The 20,003-nt window shown below is 37.0% G+C and overlaps 1 protein-coding gene across 1 annotated transcript in view; it reads right to left on the reverse strand.

The window, feature by feature from the left end:
• The window catches only part of KMT2C (lysine methyltransferase 2C), a 192,100-nt gene that overhangs the window by 95,988 nt on the left and 76,109 nt on the right, over positions 1–20,003 (reverse strand). Inside the window, exons 5-6 of the mRNA XM_031049774.2 lie at positions 18,817–18,956; positions 16,992–17,101 (exon numbers count right to left, since the gene is read on the reverse strand). Of these exons, the coding sequence (XP_030905634.2) occupies positions 16,992–17,101; positions 18,817–18,956 (250 nt within the window). The remainder of the gene's footprint in view (positions 1–16,991; positions 17,102–18,816; positions 18,957–20,003) is intronic.

The raw sequence follows: 20,003 nt of genomic DNA on the forward strand, positions 1-20,003 counted from the left end.
TTCAAGAAATGCGTGTAGACAATTTTTTTGTTGGCAGAGCACAGGCTGAGATACAAATTGTGGGAGGCTTTGAAAAAAAATAATTGGGGGAAGCATTGCTACATGCTTGTTGTTCAATGATCTTCTCTAGGTATCTGTTACTGGTCACTGTGGAAGATACTGGGATTAAGTCAACTTTCTGCTTAATTCAGCAAACTTCTTACACTCCTAAATCACACAGAAGGACTCTGAAGTAGCTTAAGCATTCTACAGGTTATGTTTATGCTACAGATCCTCTGTAGCTACCACAAGGCTGGCATAATTACATTTGCAAAGGCACTTAACAGAAACTCTGAAAGGAGAATTTACTGCTGATACAGACACATTGTGCTTCCAAACAACACAAGGCTTGGGATGAGGACATCTAAATTTTGTGTTTATATGAGCCAAGTGTTTAAGTTCCCATTAATGAAGACTTAGGCATTTTATGAAATTTACTTCATCACAATTCAGCTAACCAAAGAGTGGGTGTCCATTTTCAGGCACCACTGACAATACTGGACAGATCTCCACTGCCTATAATTGGAATATAAACACAGCTCACATGTTGGCACGTCCACAGGGAGGTCTAAATTTAGATGAGACAGTCTTGAGCCTAGAATATGTTGACAAAAGTGCTCTATTGGTATCACAGTTAAGTCCACACCAAAGTCAGCATGCACTATCAATGAAGGGCTGTGAATGGATACTGCTTGAAAAGATTTCCAGATGAATACTGTTCTAGTCATGTAAGGCTTCTGAATGATAAAAAGTTGGGCTAAACGTTCATGAAACACATACCTAAATTCTCTTAAATACTTTTGGAACAGTTAACAAAAACTTTCCAGCCATTTCTGAGAAAAGTCAGTAAGAAAAACATTTTGCTCATCTTAAAAACAACTTCACTCACAGGACATACAATTTGGCAGGAACTTTAGTGTGGGGGATGCAACTTCTGCCCCTACCCTGCAGATCTATGCAGATGTGACCAAACTTGAGAAAACTATTTTTATTTTTCATGTAAAACACTTCCAAAAGTTTATTGGGGGGGTTGGGGGGGTGGGAAATCACAGAAAAATTTACTTTCATTGATCATGACTGATCCTCTCCAATTTCTAGCACTGACTGGACTATGTGTGCCTTCTGCAAAGACTGCTTCAGTCTGACAAGGATTAGAGAGAGGAAGTCTGTAATAAATACTCTAAGCCAAAGCACAGTAAACCACTGGAATGGAAAGCAGATGTGCCTAAGGATCTTGATACTACTGTCAATTAAATCATCTGGGGAATGAGAGTGCCCAGAACACAGGCAGAGGGACGACTATGGGTCAAAGAGGCAACAGGGACTAGCTACACTGTGTAAGCAGATGAGACTGGAAGGAAAAAACATGGATGGAGATGGGATGTTGAGGAAGGGCAGGGATGACACTTCAAGGGCTGATGATGACCTGCAAAAGTTCTAGTTTCACTTCTTTCATAGAGCTCCTTTATGGTATTGGGCAGGGTAAATAACGTTTTTTTAGTCCTCAACCATACTGTTAAAAGCCTGCATTCCCCTCCTTCTTCCTCCCCTCATCCCCTCCAAAATACAGTCTTGAGTTCTGCAAAGACTGTGCACTCAGCTCCAACAGAATGAAGAAAGAATTGCTGTATCAGCACAACTTTTTAAAGTAAGTCTGAGTATTTTTTAAACTTTCAAATTTGCCATCCAAGTTAGATATTTTTAAATTAAAAAAAAAGATAAAGTAAAAGAAACAAATGAAAAAAATCAACTCCTCTTGGGAAAAATGCAGCCTAAGATGTAGATAAGGGCTATATAAATCTGCTGTTCGGAAAACTTTATAGACAAGTCATTCGCATATTTCTTACAGCAGAAACATTACAGAAAAACTCATGCGGAGAAGAGTAATTCTTTCCTTTCAGCAGCATTTGAATAGTCTACATACCTACACATTGAACAACAATGAAAAAGCATAATATTGAAGAGGTTTTTACTAAGACAGCAATGTCCATCCTATGGACTGAGCTAGGCACTAGCTATTCTGCATGCGATCACATAACTAAAGACTGCATAATCAAGGCTACACAAAAGGATATTAACTGTGTGCAAACGATATTAATTGTGTGCAGACAACCTGTCTTCTGACCTGCCCTAACTCTGTGTGTTTGATTTTATAGTCTTAATAATGTGGGTTTTAAAGAGGATTTTGTAGATGTATTAACTCAGTTTGACATAAAGTTCATGTCAGCAAAAGTCACTATATATACTCAATGATACAACTAATTTACAAGGTCATAGCAGGATGGGGTGACAGGGAACTCTGGATTATGTACAGACGTAAAAATATACAAGAATTTCCTGTCCTTAATACCTTCCTCATTAGTGAGCACCTCCTTAGTATTCCTTCCCCACTGACTGCAATCAGTACCTTGTTGTTCATAATTCCTATTTCCTTGGCTGTTCCTAAATTACACTCTCCAAATGGCACAGAGTCATTGTAAACAAAATCCTACATCTTCAGTTCTCTAATTTTTGTAAATTGAGCTCAAAGCAAGCAATTAGATGGCATATTCTGAAACTACCAGCTTGAAACATTAATATAATTTCTTTACTAATAAAAGCTTCACATGTTTTATCTGGCTGGGGCTTTCAGGGTTTTTTTTCAATTTGACTAAATTAGTCACACATATTTCTCCCATTCCTCCTCCCAAAACATGGTATCCCTCAGTATTACATAACCTTTTTTATTTTTCTTTAATTCACTAGCTACTGAAATAAATAAATAAACCCCTTGACTTTCCATCCTATTTCATCATTGACACTCCTTTGGCAAGCAGCAAGAAGTGCAACATCCTGACCTAGAATTCATAACCCTGAAGTTGCTGGTCAAACATTTATCAGGTAATTCAGCCGTTTTCTGGGGTTCGAGGAGGGGAGGATGACAACAGGGCTGTTGGGTTCATTTTGCAGCAGGCTGCCTCAGTAGCTTGCGAACAAAAAAGCTGCCAAATTTTGTAATGAATTCCACAGAACATTAAGTCTGATGCTTAGCAGAAGCCATAACTGTTAAGTAAATGATATCCTTTTGATGAATACCCTTATTTGAAAACAACATTGATTCTTCTAACCCTTTAGCAGTGTCCCAAAACAGATGTGCACAACTGCAAATTCTGTTTGCTTTCAGGTTTACGAAGTGTGATGACATTTTTACAATCATGCATGAGCCCTTTTACCCAGGAGTAAAATAAAACACAATAATTCTTCGCCATCTGTTTGTTAATTTTGCATTCATTTAACTTTGCATTTTAAACTAATAATCATTTTCTTATAATATAGTTTGCTCCATTGGTAGAAATTACAGCTGTTCAATTAAAAAAGGAATGGTTTATAACAGTATACAGTTTTCCTCTAAATACTTCCATTGCTCTTAATTATAGAGATATTAGTGCCATCGAAGGGAAAAATCTGCCAGGAAATAACATTATGCTTTATGTGTCATAGAATCCCTTCGTAAATGTACATACTTACTTCTGCTCCAGTACCAGTTCCCACCTGGTCTCATTCAGATTAAAATTCTTTTTCACCACTACAAGGTTCTGTGGGTTTTAATGTTATTATGTGTAACAGGCTTCTTAGACTCTTTAAGGAGTAAGGTACAACTACCTGACACTTTTGTTTCATATATGGCATAGTTAAACAAAGCACAGTCCTATTTCTTCATAATGCTTTTCCTAATGACAGGCCGAGGAGGTTTTGCTATATTTATTCTTATTTACTTAACAGTTAAACTAGGACTAGAATAATTTCCTGCTTTTTCTCATGATGTTTACAGTAACATGGTGAAATTCTATTCCTTTATCAATAGTAAAACCACACTGAAATAACAATCAGAACTAGTGAAGGGGAAATAATCTGGATCAACAAAAAAGACATGGGCCTGGAGAAAAAGGAGGAGCCAGTCTGAGACTGAGACTCATGTTTTGGTTCTGCAGTATGCTCTGGACAGCACACTGGAAAATTGTTACTCCACACAGACCAGGCTGTAAATCCACAGTGAGATTACAAATCCTAACACAGCAGCAAGTCAACTTCGCTGTGGTTCCTAGGCTTAATAATCATAATCATCTAGAAGAAAACTCTTCAAGAACAGGCGGCTCAACTAATTCATGTGAGCAACCTAATAGCATTAGAAATATTGTTCAGATGGTTTAAACAATCACTGTTTTCTGAAACCAATTTTATCTGATGGCATGGAAATCTGAGCATCAGATGATCGTCTTAATTCTGTGGTAGTGTTAAGATAACAATGCTGTCACAGTACTAGGAGGAATACTTTACTAAAAAACACCCATGAGGCAAGAGATGGTTTACCACAAAATGGATTTATTTCAATTAAAAGAGTTCAGCTGAAGGCTGAAAAACACTGAACTGTTGTGTAAGACTGTAACAGCATACTCTCCTAACCAAAACAAACTTCCAAAAGTATCAAACACAACAGGTTCACATAAGATTAAGAGTGGAAGTACAACCATATGTTACTGTGATGCTCAGCTTCCAGTCTTACCAGAATCTTGAGTATTCTGACCTTTTAGTTTCTCAGATGAGTGAACATTGCTGCCAGGTCTGACCTTTACTGGGGGATTTATCCATCACAATATTTTACATCTGACAGAAAGCAAACATTCTGGAGATGCCCAAGGCACAATGTGATGTGATGGATGTGTAATGCTAACAGTCTCCCCAACAATTCACCATCTATTTCAAGTTACTCTCATTAAAAAAAAATAACCCACCTCACCTGGTATGACATTTGAAAAACCTGAAGCTCTTACCCATTCAACATCTTAAATATATTTACATTTTGGAAAATGAGCATTTTCCTCAAAAAGCCCAAAGAATGATGATAGCAACTGAACTGTCTTCTTGGATTATTTCTCTAAAAGTCTCTAGTTGCTTTCAAAGGTTTATGATTTGTCAACACATCCCCCTGGAAATACCCTACAAACAATACCTAATACTGCCATAATAACCTGCAGAGACTGAAAAGAAAAAAAAAAAAAAAAAACCACTATTTGCTTGGATATTTGTCAGCAGTTTATTTAGATCCAGATTCAAGATTTACTCTGCAGGATCTGCTACTCTTCCCAGTTCTCTGCAAGGCAATTTCACACAGAAGCAGAGTGGAAGAAAACCGTTTAAAACTAAGGAAATATTACTTTATGAATTAAAACTCAGAAGTGAGAAGGCTAGATGTGGAAATACCTGCAGCATCATAAAAAATCCAGCTAGATTACAGATTGAATACATGGATTCTAATGGTATCTGAAGTGAGACTGTATCACTGCAATATATTTACAGTGTATCAAGTTGTTTTATCAATGTGAGATGCTCCAGGAAGCAAGTATTTATTTATTTCCTAACAGTTACTTTCCCTTCCCACTGTACTGAAGAGGAACATGGCTTCCTTGAATGAATACAGTAGTAACACTGAAGAAAAAACACACTAACAAAAAACCTTACAGGCTGTGCTGATTTGAGAACATGCCACTTCATCAGGTCTTCAATTAGTATTATTTAAAAGGGTTCTGTTTATTAATATTAATCATGACTATGATTCATGGAACACCCATAAGTTCATTAGTGGCAGCAGACTCTCCACTGTCAACCACCCAGGTCAGTCCTGTAGAATGGGGACCACAATTATACAAATGAAAATAAACAATATTAATTTTCCCACATAAAGAGATGACTATCAGTAGTAGCATAGATCACTAGAAAAAAAATGGCTTTCATGCAAGTTATGTCTGAATTTATCTCTGAGTGTTATGCACTCATACATGATAGGCTGTTGGTCCACATTTGTGAAGATTCATAAGATGTCTCTCTCACAAGTGATTTGTTCCATGTTATTAAAAAACACTCATGGACACCTGCATTAATGGCACTGATTCGTACTGATGCCTGCAATATTTATGCTCAATCTGCAACTCTGGAGCAAAACTTACACTAATGGAAGTCAGTAACAAAATCTTTAGGGAGTTCAAAACTACATTTTGCTAATGGTTTGATTTTGCAAGCTGCTGAGTATACCAATCTCAGCAGTAGTTTTCAGGCAACTGCCTAAAAACAAACTGATGCTGACACACTGATACGAGAACTCCTGAGTTTTAAATTCAAATATATCTGTATGATCATTCTGAGGATGGGTGAAAATCCCAAATGAAAACCCATAATAGAATTTACATTTGCAGGAAAAGTACTACTGGGACTCTTCAGATTGGAATAATCAAAACCATTTTATAACTCTGAATTTCATAAAAGAATCTGAAATTTAAAGTTCTCATTCAAAAAAGTATGTCACCCACATCCTTAAAAAGTTTAAAAGACATGCTTAAATAAAATACTCTTTAAAAGGGGAACTGCTACAAAACCAAATTAAAGTCAATTGTCTAACACTTCCCAAGCAACACTACAGCTCAGCAAATATACCTACAACTTGTCCCATTGAACTATTTATCCCTTTTATTCAAGTGTTATCTTTTAATGAGCATGCTTCTGAAGGCAAGATAGATGCCTTTTTATTTCTGTACTACTCAAAGCATAATGAGGACCCGTCCTTGACTAAAACTAACTAGTATTAACTACAAAAGACTGACCAGTCTTTTTTCATAGATATAATAATAGGATAATAATTTAAATAAAATTTTAAGTATTTTCATAGATTTTTAAAAGAACATTTTATTATTTCCATGTTCCACATTTAAAATCTGGGGGCATTGTACTGTCATTTTCTTTGTCTTGTAGACCTTGAAGGATTACACTACCGCTGCTAAGCATAGAAAGAAAGGAAAAAGACAGCCAGAAAGGAAAAAGACAGAGCCCAAGTATCTGTATTCTCATTTTCTACAATAAAGCACCAAAATGGGTCAGTCCCACCAGCAAACTGAAGCCCTAGCTAAGAAAGAAGGTACAATCCTGATTTAAAAGACAGTGCTGTTTTCCTTTCATAGGCTTTCTTTGCTCTTCAGAGATCAGGTTCTCCCTGGTTTTAACACACATGCCCCCAAAATAACTTGGTATAGATAGATTATAAAATCTTGAGATGAAATGCCCAGCAACAGCATGCCACCTCAGTGTGAGCTAGTATGTCACTGCCTTAATGCTTAGAGTAACATTTAAGACAGACACCCAGGGGGAGGAAGGAGAAAGAAGAATATAGAGAATTTCTTTGGGCATATTATGAAAAAAGTGTTTTCTACTCAAGTCATGCAAAAAGGAAGAAAAGGTCTTTGTGAAACACACTTCACCAGTTTGGAACACACACTGAACAATTTCACTTCAGAGCTCTGAGTACATTATTTCATTGAATGTTACTGAATAAAGGAAACCTGCACTGGAAATTCCTTCAGGAACATAGGCCCTTTCATGTTCCTCAGCTAGGCTTTTCGGCTTTCATTGCTGGGCTATTGCTGCTTCTCTTTCTGTGCCCCTAGTCCATTTTGTCTGCTTCCTACACCTCACAGACTGCCCTTAGCATCTGCAATGCCTATCGTCTATTCAGCATCAAAACCCTCTCAGAAATGTCTCTGTAGCAACAATCTCTCTCCCTTGATTCTAGTACCCTCCTATTCAACATCTGGAGTTCAAGAAAGATGCATTTTTCAAAGCAATCCTCTTGAAAAAACCCACAGACCGAAAACTCCGCTTTCCAACTTCAGTGCCAAGGGAGCGCTCTGAGGGTGAGCTCCCACAGAGCAGCCTCCTGGAACCATAGGAGGAAACCAGCGGCACCACTGCAGCAGAAGAGAAAAAGGAATAGGTGAGGCTGAAAAATCAAATGCTTCCCTTTAGAGGAAACCACACGAAGAGTCTTAAGGAAACATGTCTTGTGCTCCTAAGTAACTTAAGTCTTTTCCCTCCTCATTTGCTGCTGTGTTCCAGAAATCCAGTTATTATGGGAAAGATCATTTATGTGGATTCACCTGCCAGAAATGACTTTGTGCTTCTGTTCAGGTCTGCAAAATTACAAGGTAACCGGGCCAGAGAAACTGTATTCAGAAAACGGAAACCTGTCAGTTTATAAGTCCTCTCTCACTCTGAACAAAGTTAATTACTTAAACCTAAAATGTATGTATTAGAATACACTGTTTCACTGCAGCAGCTGGCAGGGGTTAAGCTCTAGCACTTATTTCTTAGGGACCAAAGAAGCAACAAGCCACAGTTTCCCTCTAATCAGTGAGTTATAATGTGTACTGGCAATACTACTTGTTATGCAGACAAACACACAGGACTGGGGTCTTTTTCATACACTTGCAAACAAACAGGTAGGGATACAAACACAGCTGTTATTTCACAGAAGGCTCAGGACAAAGCTAATCAAAAGAAAAACAGCAAAAAAAAAGTAGTTTAAAAATGTCATCTTTTCTTCTGCCTCATCTGAGAAGACAAATACTCCTCCAAAATGTGGTTCATAAATTAAAGCCTGCCTTCCTCTTGTAAATAGAATCAACTCGTCAAAGATGATATAAAAATTAACTCCAGCTAAACCAGTCTCCCAGAATTCTGTGCTCCTTTTTCTAATCAATAGGTCAGAATCATGATGATAACATGCTATGAAACCAGAAACTACTATTTAGACTGAAAAGCCACTTTAAAGTACTTGCACTTGTTAAGACACAAATTCCGCAAACAAGTGCCCAGAAAAAGCTCCAAATCAAACATCAACATTTTTGGTGCATTGATACTCAACTGTATCTCAACAGATAAACAGGACAATGTGCTTTATGTCTCTAAAGAAAGGAACATCTTCTGTTTCTTGAGATGCTAATTCTTAAAAAGTGCTAAATTGGGATGTGTCATATAGCCCTTAAGTATTTTTTCACATTTCTAATAAGACTTTCCCACTCACAAGAATTCCACACACCTTAACACACTGAAGCATAGTATTAGCTTTTCTGGAATGTTAACAGTAAACATGTTTAATAATAGCAGAATAAATGAAAAATTATGTATTTCTTTAAAATTAAATTTTGGATAGGCCCAAAGTCAGACAGCTTAATAATTATCAGGCTATTTTTGAAACAAGTCTTTAATTAAATAGTTTCAGCTTAATACCTCATCTTTTATCTCCTTATTTTTTTTCACTGGCTGGCTGACTTGAAAAGTTACTTATTGATGATAGCATATCCCACATCAGATAGGACAAATCTGAAATACTAATCCATCCAACAAGAAAAAGCACGGATCAGTTATTCATTCAACAAGCCTCAATTAGGCTATCACAATCAACATGTATAAACATTCTCCCCTTCACTAATGTACACAGACTTACTCGAGTATCAAAGTATTCATAAGTGAGGAACAATTACATCAGGAATATTAGGAAAACAAATGAAGTTTTCTTTCTCAACAAGTGGAAAATTCAAAATTAACATCTATTTCAGACCTCTTTCATCAAGTGTTCTGTCTGTACATTAGCCACATCTCTTCCACATACCATTGCCTCTCATGATCACGCTATTCAGACAGGCCATGCTCTACTTCACAGCAATCTTTCCAAACTTTTAAAGACATCACTGAAGATCCACACGCAAGTGTGGAGTCTTATTAGACCCCAAGGTATCCATACTTTATGTGTCAAAATAATGACAAAAAACGTATGAGAAGTGTGAAGTCCTTGACTCATGTTTACTCAGTTTTAACCATTATTTAATTTTCTTAAGTACCAGGAGGGATATTGAAAAATGTATTTTATACTGTACTAGAAGATGTGGTCTATGAGACAGCTGGGGGAACTGAAAACTCTCTTTTGAAAGCAGAGTCCTAAACTCCATAGTTTTAAAGGCGGTGTGTTTTGATAGGGAACAAAATTCTTTATCTGTAAGAACCACAATTTAGGGGTTTTGTGTTCTGCATTTCACTGCAGATTAAAAATGCACAAAATACCACTGGATAACTTGAAACCAAAAAATCACTAAAATTTTGAAGAAAATAACTACTGGGCAAAAAAAGCTATGTTTTTGCATAAAGCATGTGAAATTACACTTTATTTGTTTTGGCTCCTAGAGCCAGATTATAGGTGAGAAGAAAACAGGAAAGGGTGAATTTTTCAATAATCCTAGTAATTTTAAAAGTCAGCCTATTCCTTTTTCTATCTGCCTGTTCTCATGTCTTTCCTGTGCCTGGTTCCTCTATTTTGATGTATACTTTTCAAACAACATCTAAAGACAATGATGTAAAGGAACAACAGTACGTCATGGTGAAGCTTATTTTGGTTCAAATGAAAGCATACTTTAACCACTGTTCATGGGACAATATTAATGAGAACTAAGTTGTAAATCTTGAGAAGCAGGCAAGTATCTGTTCTTAAACTGCTGGACCTGCAAAAAACTGAATGCACATACAGATGCCATGGCAGCTTCTGAACTTGATCAAAGGTTTACCAAAGTTGTACTGACATCACTTACGGTGTAAAAAGGCATTCCAGCAGAATTAACACATAGTAAAGCAAAACCAGCTATGATAATTTTAAGATAGCATAGCTGCTTTGCAGAACTCAGAAAATACAATTATGAAATAACTGACAGCGTGTCTGATGTCTTCATCAAGCTGTAAGAACAGTATGATTTAAATTCCCCAAGACACAAATGACCTCACTCTAGGTGACCAAAATTCAAACCATTTTGGAATAGAGTAATTAATAGAAGACAATTTACAGTGTTAAAATGCTGCCAAAGCTGTATGCTTAGTCACTATCTCTTTCCTTGAAAACTTGTCATCATCATCAGGGAAATGGCTATAGAGATCTCAAGAGTAATTCTAAAATAGCAAGAGTGAAGTTCATGGAAACCTGAAATACCTCATTATCACCAGCACACCCTCCCCCCCCCCCCCCCCCCCCAAACTGTTACAGCATTTCTGAAACATGCTAGGTAGTGAATGAAACTACTAAACTGACCAAAAGCATATGAAGTTCCTTTAAAATTAGACATGCATTGCTATTCCTGTCTTTCTCTAGTACTCTCTGCCAGAGTTCTCCAAGACAGAGCAACCCATATAAAAGGTAGAGCTGTTATTTTGGAAGAATACTTCCTGCAGTACTTCCTTCCTCAGCTGCAAGACAAAAGCAACTACAGGAAAAAAAACTCAATAAGATAAAATCAAAGCCACTCCTAAGAAGCAGCCAGGTAGTCACTCCCAAGCTGCAGCAAGGGGGTTGAAGAGAAGCCAAGTGCCTTGTGTGTGCAAAAGTACCATAAAAAACCTCAAAGGTTGAGAGAGCAACTTCTGAATACCAGAGCTGTTCATTTAGTATCATGTTACACTTCTCCTTGAAAAATGGGCAAATGCAGGGGACTCTACCCAGCAACAGTATGAATTATGATAGATTATATTCTTCATGCATTTTTTCCTAGCTTTAAGAATTACTAGCTCTTCCAATAATGAAAACGGACGAGGCTTTTAGAGAACCTAGGAACTGCAAATCCTGCACTATCTATATATATATATATATATATAAAAGACACTGCTACATGCTCCATTTAGCTATGTTGAGGCATACGAAGCCAACACCATACCTATCTTGAGGATTCTGTCATCCAAACACAGCTTTTATGTCAACAAACAGTAAAACTAGCTGAAAAATTGCTACAACTAAATGGGCACAATCCTCCACAGAGTATGACGTTCATAGTGTATTAAGATGTTGATGGTTATCTTTATATAAAAGGAACAACAGAGGGAAGTATCCGTTTAGCAAAATTGGCTTTCAGCTTAAACTTACATGAATCACTAAAACATAAAGAAGTCTCAACAAGAAGTGTACTGAGTCTGAGGGGTGAAAATACATTCAAAATATGGACAAACGCTTAAAAAAAACCATAATCATTTTAAATGTTCCCTGAGTTTTCCATCAGTTTATTTTTTAGGATGGTAATTCATTTCTAGCATTCATCATGCTAGAATTGAGTCTTGAGCAAAGAAATAAAAACAGTAGATGGAAAGGGCTTTAAGAAACAGTTTGTGTGAGATACTTAATATGCAAGCCTTGTAACATTGCCCCAACTTGGAAACATCTACAAACAGCACAATCTCCTGCCTCTGGTGACAGCATTCATGGGAATGCTGCCTTAAGAAAAAATATTTCAGAGATTGCGTTACCATGTGAAAAGGGCTTACAGGAGAGAGGAGTGTCAAAACAGCAGATTGGTCTGAGCCTGGAACAAGGCAAGATAGTATTGATTATCTGGGCTCTGTGCAAAGCAACAACTTCTACAGTTCTCAGCAATGATAACATGCCAAGCACTGCCTGCAGAAACTCAGCAGGAGCTGAAAACAGCTGCCTTGTACAGAGAGAAGATACTGCCCTGATTAACTAAAGAAAAACAAAGGAGGGGTGGGAGAAGACTATAGCAATTTTTTAGCTGTCTGGCTGCAAGAGTTTGGTCCCGAAGAAACTATTACTGGAAAAAATGAAAGCTGTGGAGTAAATAAATATGCAAAAAGCTATGCAGAATTTCAAAACAAAAATCCACATTTTATACAATGGAAATGGAGTAATCCAGTATTTTTAATGATTGCTTTAGACATATTATTATCACATTTTCCCCTATTAAGACTTTAAGTAGATAGGAACCTCCTTGGTTTCCACAATACTGTTTTCTTTGACTTTTGTGTCCTTGACAAAGTCTCCCAGACTTGTAAACTGCTTTCTACATCTTATCAGAAGAGAAAGCTGGCTGGGAAAGTTACTGCTGCATTCTTTTCTTGTGTACAGTTTGTTCAAAAGTGGTTAAAACATTATGTACTGAGTTTTCCTTCATTCCACTTCTCGAATTGAGCTACTTGCATACTATGAGAAAAGGCAGCCCACCTTATTTGGGACTCTGTAGCATACAGGAGAGCTATGGCTAGAAAATGTACAGCAGACAAGTAGAGAAACAGCAATCTACTCTATACATGTAAAATAAAGACATTATAAAGCACTATTTAAAATTAACTGAAAATATTTCAGAAACCACTCTTGTTAAAAGCTGAGCAGATGCAAGCCCCAAAGGCCTCCATTTTAAATGAGAATGTCAGTAAGTTCACATTTTCAAACAGCAAAAAGCAGCATACTTAAGAAAGAGTAAGACTGAAGTTAGAAATACAAGAAAAAGCAGAAACCTCTACTTGCCCACATCTATTATAGCATTCAGCAAAAACTGATTTCTGCTCAGTTTCCTTTGCTTAGTTTATTTTACTCTCCATTACATACCATCTTTGCATCTTACCACAAGTATCTGTAGAAACGCCTTGTTGATAAAAGTCTATCTTCATAAACCTGACAATATGACAGCTCCTTTACTATGGTAATTTATGTACTGAATAGAGCACTTACGAATTATAAGAAAACTTAGTTAAGTTCTAGATCAAGAAAATCACTGAAATTTTTTTCCCCCTGTCTATATTCCAAAGAGTTGGGGTTTTGGGTTGTTTTTTACCCAAAACTTTAAACAGCATTACTCCAAAATCCCACGAAAACCTATTAAAGCAGTGGGGGAAGGAACTGCCAGGTCTGGGTGTTCAGGCTCTTTAACTTTCACACATTACAAGCTCCAGAGACAAGTATGTGAATTCTTATGAGTGGTATTGAGAAAGGCAGTGACACTATGCTTGTCACCTGGATCACCAGTTCTTCCTGATATCTTTTTAAACTTGGATAATGGTTCTGAGAAAAGCCGTGACTCTTACTTGCTGAGCTAGGCACAGCAAAGCAAGTAAGACAATCAATGAGATCAAACGAGTCACCTATACCAGCTGCAAGGGCAAAAGCACACCTACCACCTAACTGTGTATTGCAGCTTTTCCTTTTCACTTTTTACAAAACAACATGATGCACAAGATTTCAAACACCTCACATATACAGACAGATGTATGTTTGTGCACTCATTAATATTAAATGAGAGGCAAACCCAAACAAAGTCAAAGAATCCAACCATATCTAGAGAAAAGTACATGTAACAAACTGGTCAGGTGTCACTGCAAGGCCTCCAAAACAACTGAATCGGAAGAAAGAACTGAAGGAGGACACGCAAAGCAGGGTATTTTGTGAAACATGCACAGATACTCTGTAGTACTGTATTTTAAACCTTCATCAAACATGGCCCAAGAAGAAAACCAAAATGAATTAACATACATACTTCAGAACAGGTCACTGAAATACGTCCACACAAGCTTTACTAATGCGATCACAAATTCAGTGAAGCTCAATGGACATCTCAACTGGTAAACAGTGTAATAAGAAACACTGTCATATCCAGTTAAAACAGACTGGCAAACAATAGGCAGCCTAACTAATGAGAAACATGAATGTAACTTAGGAATTAAAGAGACCCTCAAGGTAACAACAGCCTCAAAATGCTCTGCACAAATTAGAAGGCCTAAACCAGCAGACTATACTATCACAAGAAAATATTTTTATGTCAAACATTAATTTGTACACAAACATAAGCGAAAGAAAATGTATTTTCCCAGCTAAGGAGAGATGTCAATGCTGCAAACCGCATCACAAACCCATGTCCTGCCAGAGGGTTTTCCAATAAGACGAAATTCCCAACCAAGCAAACAACAAAACCCAAAGCAAATCTGGTGGCAAGTAGAGGAAACAGCATACAGCTTGTTTTTATTTAAACCATTTTTCTGTATGCCCTACGCACATATTTGAATCTGCATTGCCAACAGTATTCAGAACATTGAAATAGGAGCCTTACTTTTAAAATGCAGTTACATCACATTAGAAAGAAGCCCAAAAGCAAAGCACAAGCAGCTGCAAACATGAAAACATAAATTAATTGCTATACCTTGAATTCAAACTTTTGAAGATACCTCACATAAAAATTTCCCTTAAGCTTTTCCACTATCAGACAGGATAACCAGCACCTTATACATTTTTGTGTCTTCTTTAGCTTAGTCACAAGTTAAAAAGCAGTGGAAAAAATTATTACCAAACACTACAGCATGAACTCAAGAAAATACAGGATTACTTGGGCTCCAGATCAGTTATATGTGAACTCTTTGAGCAACACCCATGTTGCTGTTCTGCGGTCAGGAACAGAGAACTACAGAAGAGCTTGCTTCTTATTTCGGAAAACTAAAAACCACCAAACCTAAACAAAAAAAAAATCCCTGGACTAACTGTGGGGATAAAGACATCCCACTTCATCTTGCTATTCCTATAGAATCAATTACAGTTGCACTTTTACTCTGCTCTCCCTGGGAATGTCATAAGAAGGATAAAAGAGACCAACCAAACCAACACCATTCTTTGTTGGCCAACTGCTGTATTGCAGCAAACAAAGTTACTCAACAGTTTCAGCAAAGACTGAATAGAAAGTATGCAGAATGGCACTTGACTGAAATTTGTCTCATCTCTCTGCATTGCACTGAAACATGCAACAGGGGTATCTTAAAATTGATTACAGCATTTGAAAAGATGAGTAGAGAAGCTACAGAGCAGCACATGAAAACACAGGGCTGAAATGGGAAGTATGAGACCAGAGAAATGTGGCATTCTTCAAGAATTCTTATTTAAATATTTGCATTATGAACACCTACATAAAACTGAAAATGTCCCAAAGACATGAAGGTGAGACACCATCACCCTGAGGCACTGGGGAGGAGAAAGGTACAGAAACAGAACTGAAATAATGAAAACAGGATGAAATTCAAAAGAGCAAAATACAAGCTTCAACCATTGCAGCAAGGATTTTGGTTAGAAACAAGGATATTAAAATGAAAATTACTATAAATTGGAATAATCCAGTGACAAAATGACTACAAGCCACCACCAGCAGCCAAAAACCAAGGAGACAAAGACTACTCAGCAGTCAGATAAAAAAAAAAAGAAAAAAGCAACAAATTTTCATTGTTCTTTTGATTATTTTTATAACTTTTTTTACACAGACAAAACTGTTTTTGTATCTTCAAGCTCATTTAGAACTTAATATTGTCAGTTTCATTCATTCTGGACACTTTTATTTTGAAAGCAGATACACAGAAATCAAACTATTCAAAGCAAAGCATTCAAAATGAGTAAAAGTAGAAGGTGCAGGAAAGCAGCATTATGTGGCTTGTATTGACAGACTTACTTAAAGCAACTTTTTAGTGCACATAATGGAGAACGTTTAGTAATACATTTACTGCACAGTTTCTTTATTTTAATGTGTTGCATAAAAAACATGAAGACTCAAGACAAAAATAGGCCTAAGCATGATCCTGGGAAAACCAGCAAAAATTTACACGTATTTGCTGATAGCATGTCTGATTAGTACAGAAAAACCCTAAAATTACTCAAATAATCTACCAGACATTATTAAATAATGCCAAAAAAACAGCTATAAGTGGTAAGACCAATGTGAAATAGGTATTTTAATTATTTCAAAATGCTATCAGAGTATGGTTCCAGGAGTCTACCTTTTTCAAAGGTACCTACTTTCCCAAAAAATACATTACTGTTTCAAATTAAAAGACTAGATATTTATAGATGTATTTTTATCAATATGTAAAGTAAAAACAGGCTTTGTAGTAAATACTAGTTTTCCTATATGAAACTGATATGAAAGTAATTGAGACTTTTTTTTACTATATTTGACTCATATAATTTCAGAATATAGACTGGCAAAATAAGTATTTACCTAGTGGGGCATTTGCTAATCTGAAATCTACTTTTGCCTGTATTTTGTTTAGGTTAGTCCCTACACTCTAGTTACCTCAGAACTATTAAGGACATATTCCACGCAAATCCATACACCATTCTAATAAATTGCAACTGTAGGTTTTATCATGAAGACCTGTCCAAAGAAACCTCATTAGAGCTGTGAGCTCATGGATCTACATGTGAATATTTCTGATCATATCTTGTGTTAATCTACTATCTTTTTACAACCCCACTCCCTGTCTTCTTACTGGCTTGAGCATTCAAGTCTTTTACTCACTTCTGTGCTCCCTGAGACAACAGCTTTGTCCACGTTCACCGATAGCTGCTCTTCAGTCTGGCAGACTCCCAATGACCACTCCGCACAGCGGTGATGAGCCCAGCAATGACCTAATGCAGTATGAAAGGAAAAAAGCTTTCATTGTAGAACTCTGTCAAGCACTTCCTGTAAACATGGAACTTAGTTGTAGTAGTAAATACTTGCCAGATAAAATGAACTGCCTCCCTTCCTCCCGTTTTTCTTGTTGCAACAATCAATGCCCTTATCATCATACATTGAATATATTGCAGATGCTATCAGACACTAAATACACTGTGATTTTCTTGTATACATAACACACCTTCCTCTTTTCTTAAAAGATTTCTAGTTTTCTGAGGCCAGGTTGGATGAGGCTTTGAGCAACCTGTCTAGTGGAAGGTGTCCCTGCCTATGGCAGCAGGGTTGGAAGCAGATGGTCTTTAAGGTCCCTTCCAACCTATTATGCTATGCCTGATCTTGCAATGACAAGTGGGCTGTACATGATTCTATGACTTTATGATTTTATGTGCAAAATCTGTGAGAAACACAGAATTACATCTAATCTCGTCTTTCACTGTAGGTAACATTTGTCTATGTATGTACTCTTAACTCAGGATTCCCAAAGATGAGATACAGATCTGCATGTCCACGTAGAACATGTTCATATAATGCCTCAAAATTCTACACTAAGCTTGTAAATATTCAGAATACAGCATGAATGGAAACACCATATAAACAACTGAGAAAACTGTGAGAATACAACACACACATTATAGAGATATAACCAGAAAACCAGAAGTTGCAGGATTCAACAGTTATCTCTTAAAGTAAGTTTCTAATTCAATTCTGGGGGAAAAAAAACCAATGCATATGATACATACTTTCAAAGATATTCTGTGACAGCTTATACTAGATTGGAAATGGTGCTTTACATTAGCTGTTGAAATTAGGTTCTTGTTCGACTTAATCATTCAACAACAAAAAAACTCCCCCCCAAATCTCTGTAAGGGCCTGGGAGGTCTCGTCTACAAATAACGACTTAAAAATCTTCAGATTAATAGCCCCCCTCCATCCATCCATACTACAACAGAACTACTTAAAACCAGACTTTTGTTTGTTTTGCTTTTAATTAGACCATTAAATTAGTTTCCAAAGTCATGAAAGAATGACATATTACCACACAAATGTATTCCCATTTTTGCAGCAAAATATATGACGGGACTACCAGCATCAAAGCATTTGGACACAGATGCTTTCTGAAAAAGTAATTCATTACTGAGTAAAAAGAAAAGTTCCATTAAAATGAAAGAGCAGGTGACAAACCAGTTTTCTGACAGAAAACCTGCAGATATTGGAAACATGCAAGTCTGCTATGCCTCTACTGTTCTAGCAATACTGCTTTTTTAAATATTCCATTCCATTATTGCCAGTAACCCCACCATTAGCAGCAGATCAGGTAAGGGTACAGAGTTAGGACTTTTATGAATTATATGAAGCTGTGAGTAATTTCTTTTTCTTTTTGTCCCCAAAACAGAATCATGATGCTGAAGATATTACTACCTGAACACTGGTTCAGCAATAGGTTATAGATGTTTCCCCATACAAGCTGAGAATGATTCTGTCCAGTGCTTGGAGAGGAGACTATGCAAAAACACCATGTAACACTGTCAAAAGCCTCAAAAGCATCATCAAACACTTGACAAAAAACAGCACAGAAAGTCAACAGCAGAAAAGCTTCACTCACTGTCACTGTAGCTACAGCAGTACTATTGCATGGGGAAAAAAGGAGGATAGCAACATATCTTACCTGTTGGCTCAAATAAGGCTTGAACATCAATGTCATCTGGTAAGCCAACTAAACTGAGTTCATCCCAGAATTTGACAACCTGATCGTCAGAAGCAGTTTGGGTGCTTACACTTGTACATGATGCTATACTCGATCGAGATCTGTACCAGGGAGCAGAAAAACAAACTTAGAAGTGACCACATTCTTTGGTCAATTACCTGAATACTTGTAAATTATCTAAAACTCAGGTAAAGTGAATATCAATTTTCCAAACATGATAAAATATAAATCAACATTAACAAAAGTCTTTCTTCCTCATACTTTGGCATAACATTTTTCCCAATAACAAAGTTGTCAGTTAAAGCTGCTATTCAGTACACAAAAAAAGCACTTGGTAAAAACCCTCCTTTCCCCAGACTGCTCTCTTCCAATTCTTCACACTTCTTTGTTTTCGAAGTCCACTTCTGCTTGTGTCACGGTACAAGCCCAGACAGTAACTCAGTCCAGTTTGATATTAAAACTTGCCCAACCCTTGGAGTGGAGAATTAAGTAAGAACAAGCAGTCTGTGTCACTCTGGTGAAGAAGACATGCAAAAGGAAGAAACGAGAAAGGTGTAAATGACGAGCATCAGCTGCAGCTCAATCTGGGCAGTGTGAACAATGGGTCCAGAGTGCAGAATTAGCAGTATCCTCAAAAGAGACTGCCATGGACAGAAGTAAGGGGCCTAGCGGTAAGGGGAGGGGGTGAGAGGCAGAAAACGGGACAGGAGTGAAAAAGCTGCTTGGAAATAAGTATTTATCCAATGCCATCATGATGTCAAAATAAAAAAAAAGGGCAGGCAGATGGCAGAAGAGAAGTGGGGGTAGGAGGGTGTAAGTGAAAAATCCAGTAATGTAAAGATTACTTGTCCTCATATGGGAGGATCTAGTTTACAACCTTATTAATTTGCTCCCCAAATTCTAATCTCAAGTCAAAAATAACTAATAAAACTCAGATTACTCCTTAAAACAAAACACAGCAGTTATGACATTTCCTCTTTTTTCTCCTGCAGGCAAAAACACTATCTTGGACATCTAAGAATGTGCATTAGGCTTACTGATAGAAGACATCTGATCTCTGATCCTTCAACAACTGGCAGCAAAGGTGGTGCTGCAGTTTCTGTTAAGGTTCTTTGAAATTTGTTATTCTCCCACATTAATAAATCAGA

Source organism: Melopsittacus undulatus, chromosome 1 (genome assembly GCF_012275295.1).
Source record: "Melopsittacus undulatus isolate bMelUnd1 chromosome 1, bMelUnd1.mat.Z, whole genome shotgun sequence".
NCBI classification, from domain to species: domain Eukaryota; kingdom Metazoa; phylum Chordata; class Aves; order Psittaciformes; family Psittaculidae; genus Melopsittacus; species Melopsittacus undulatus.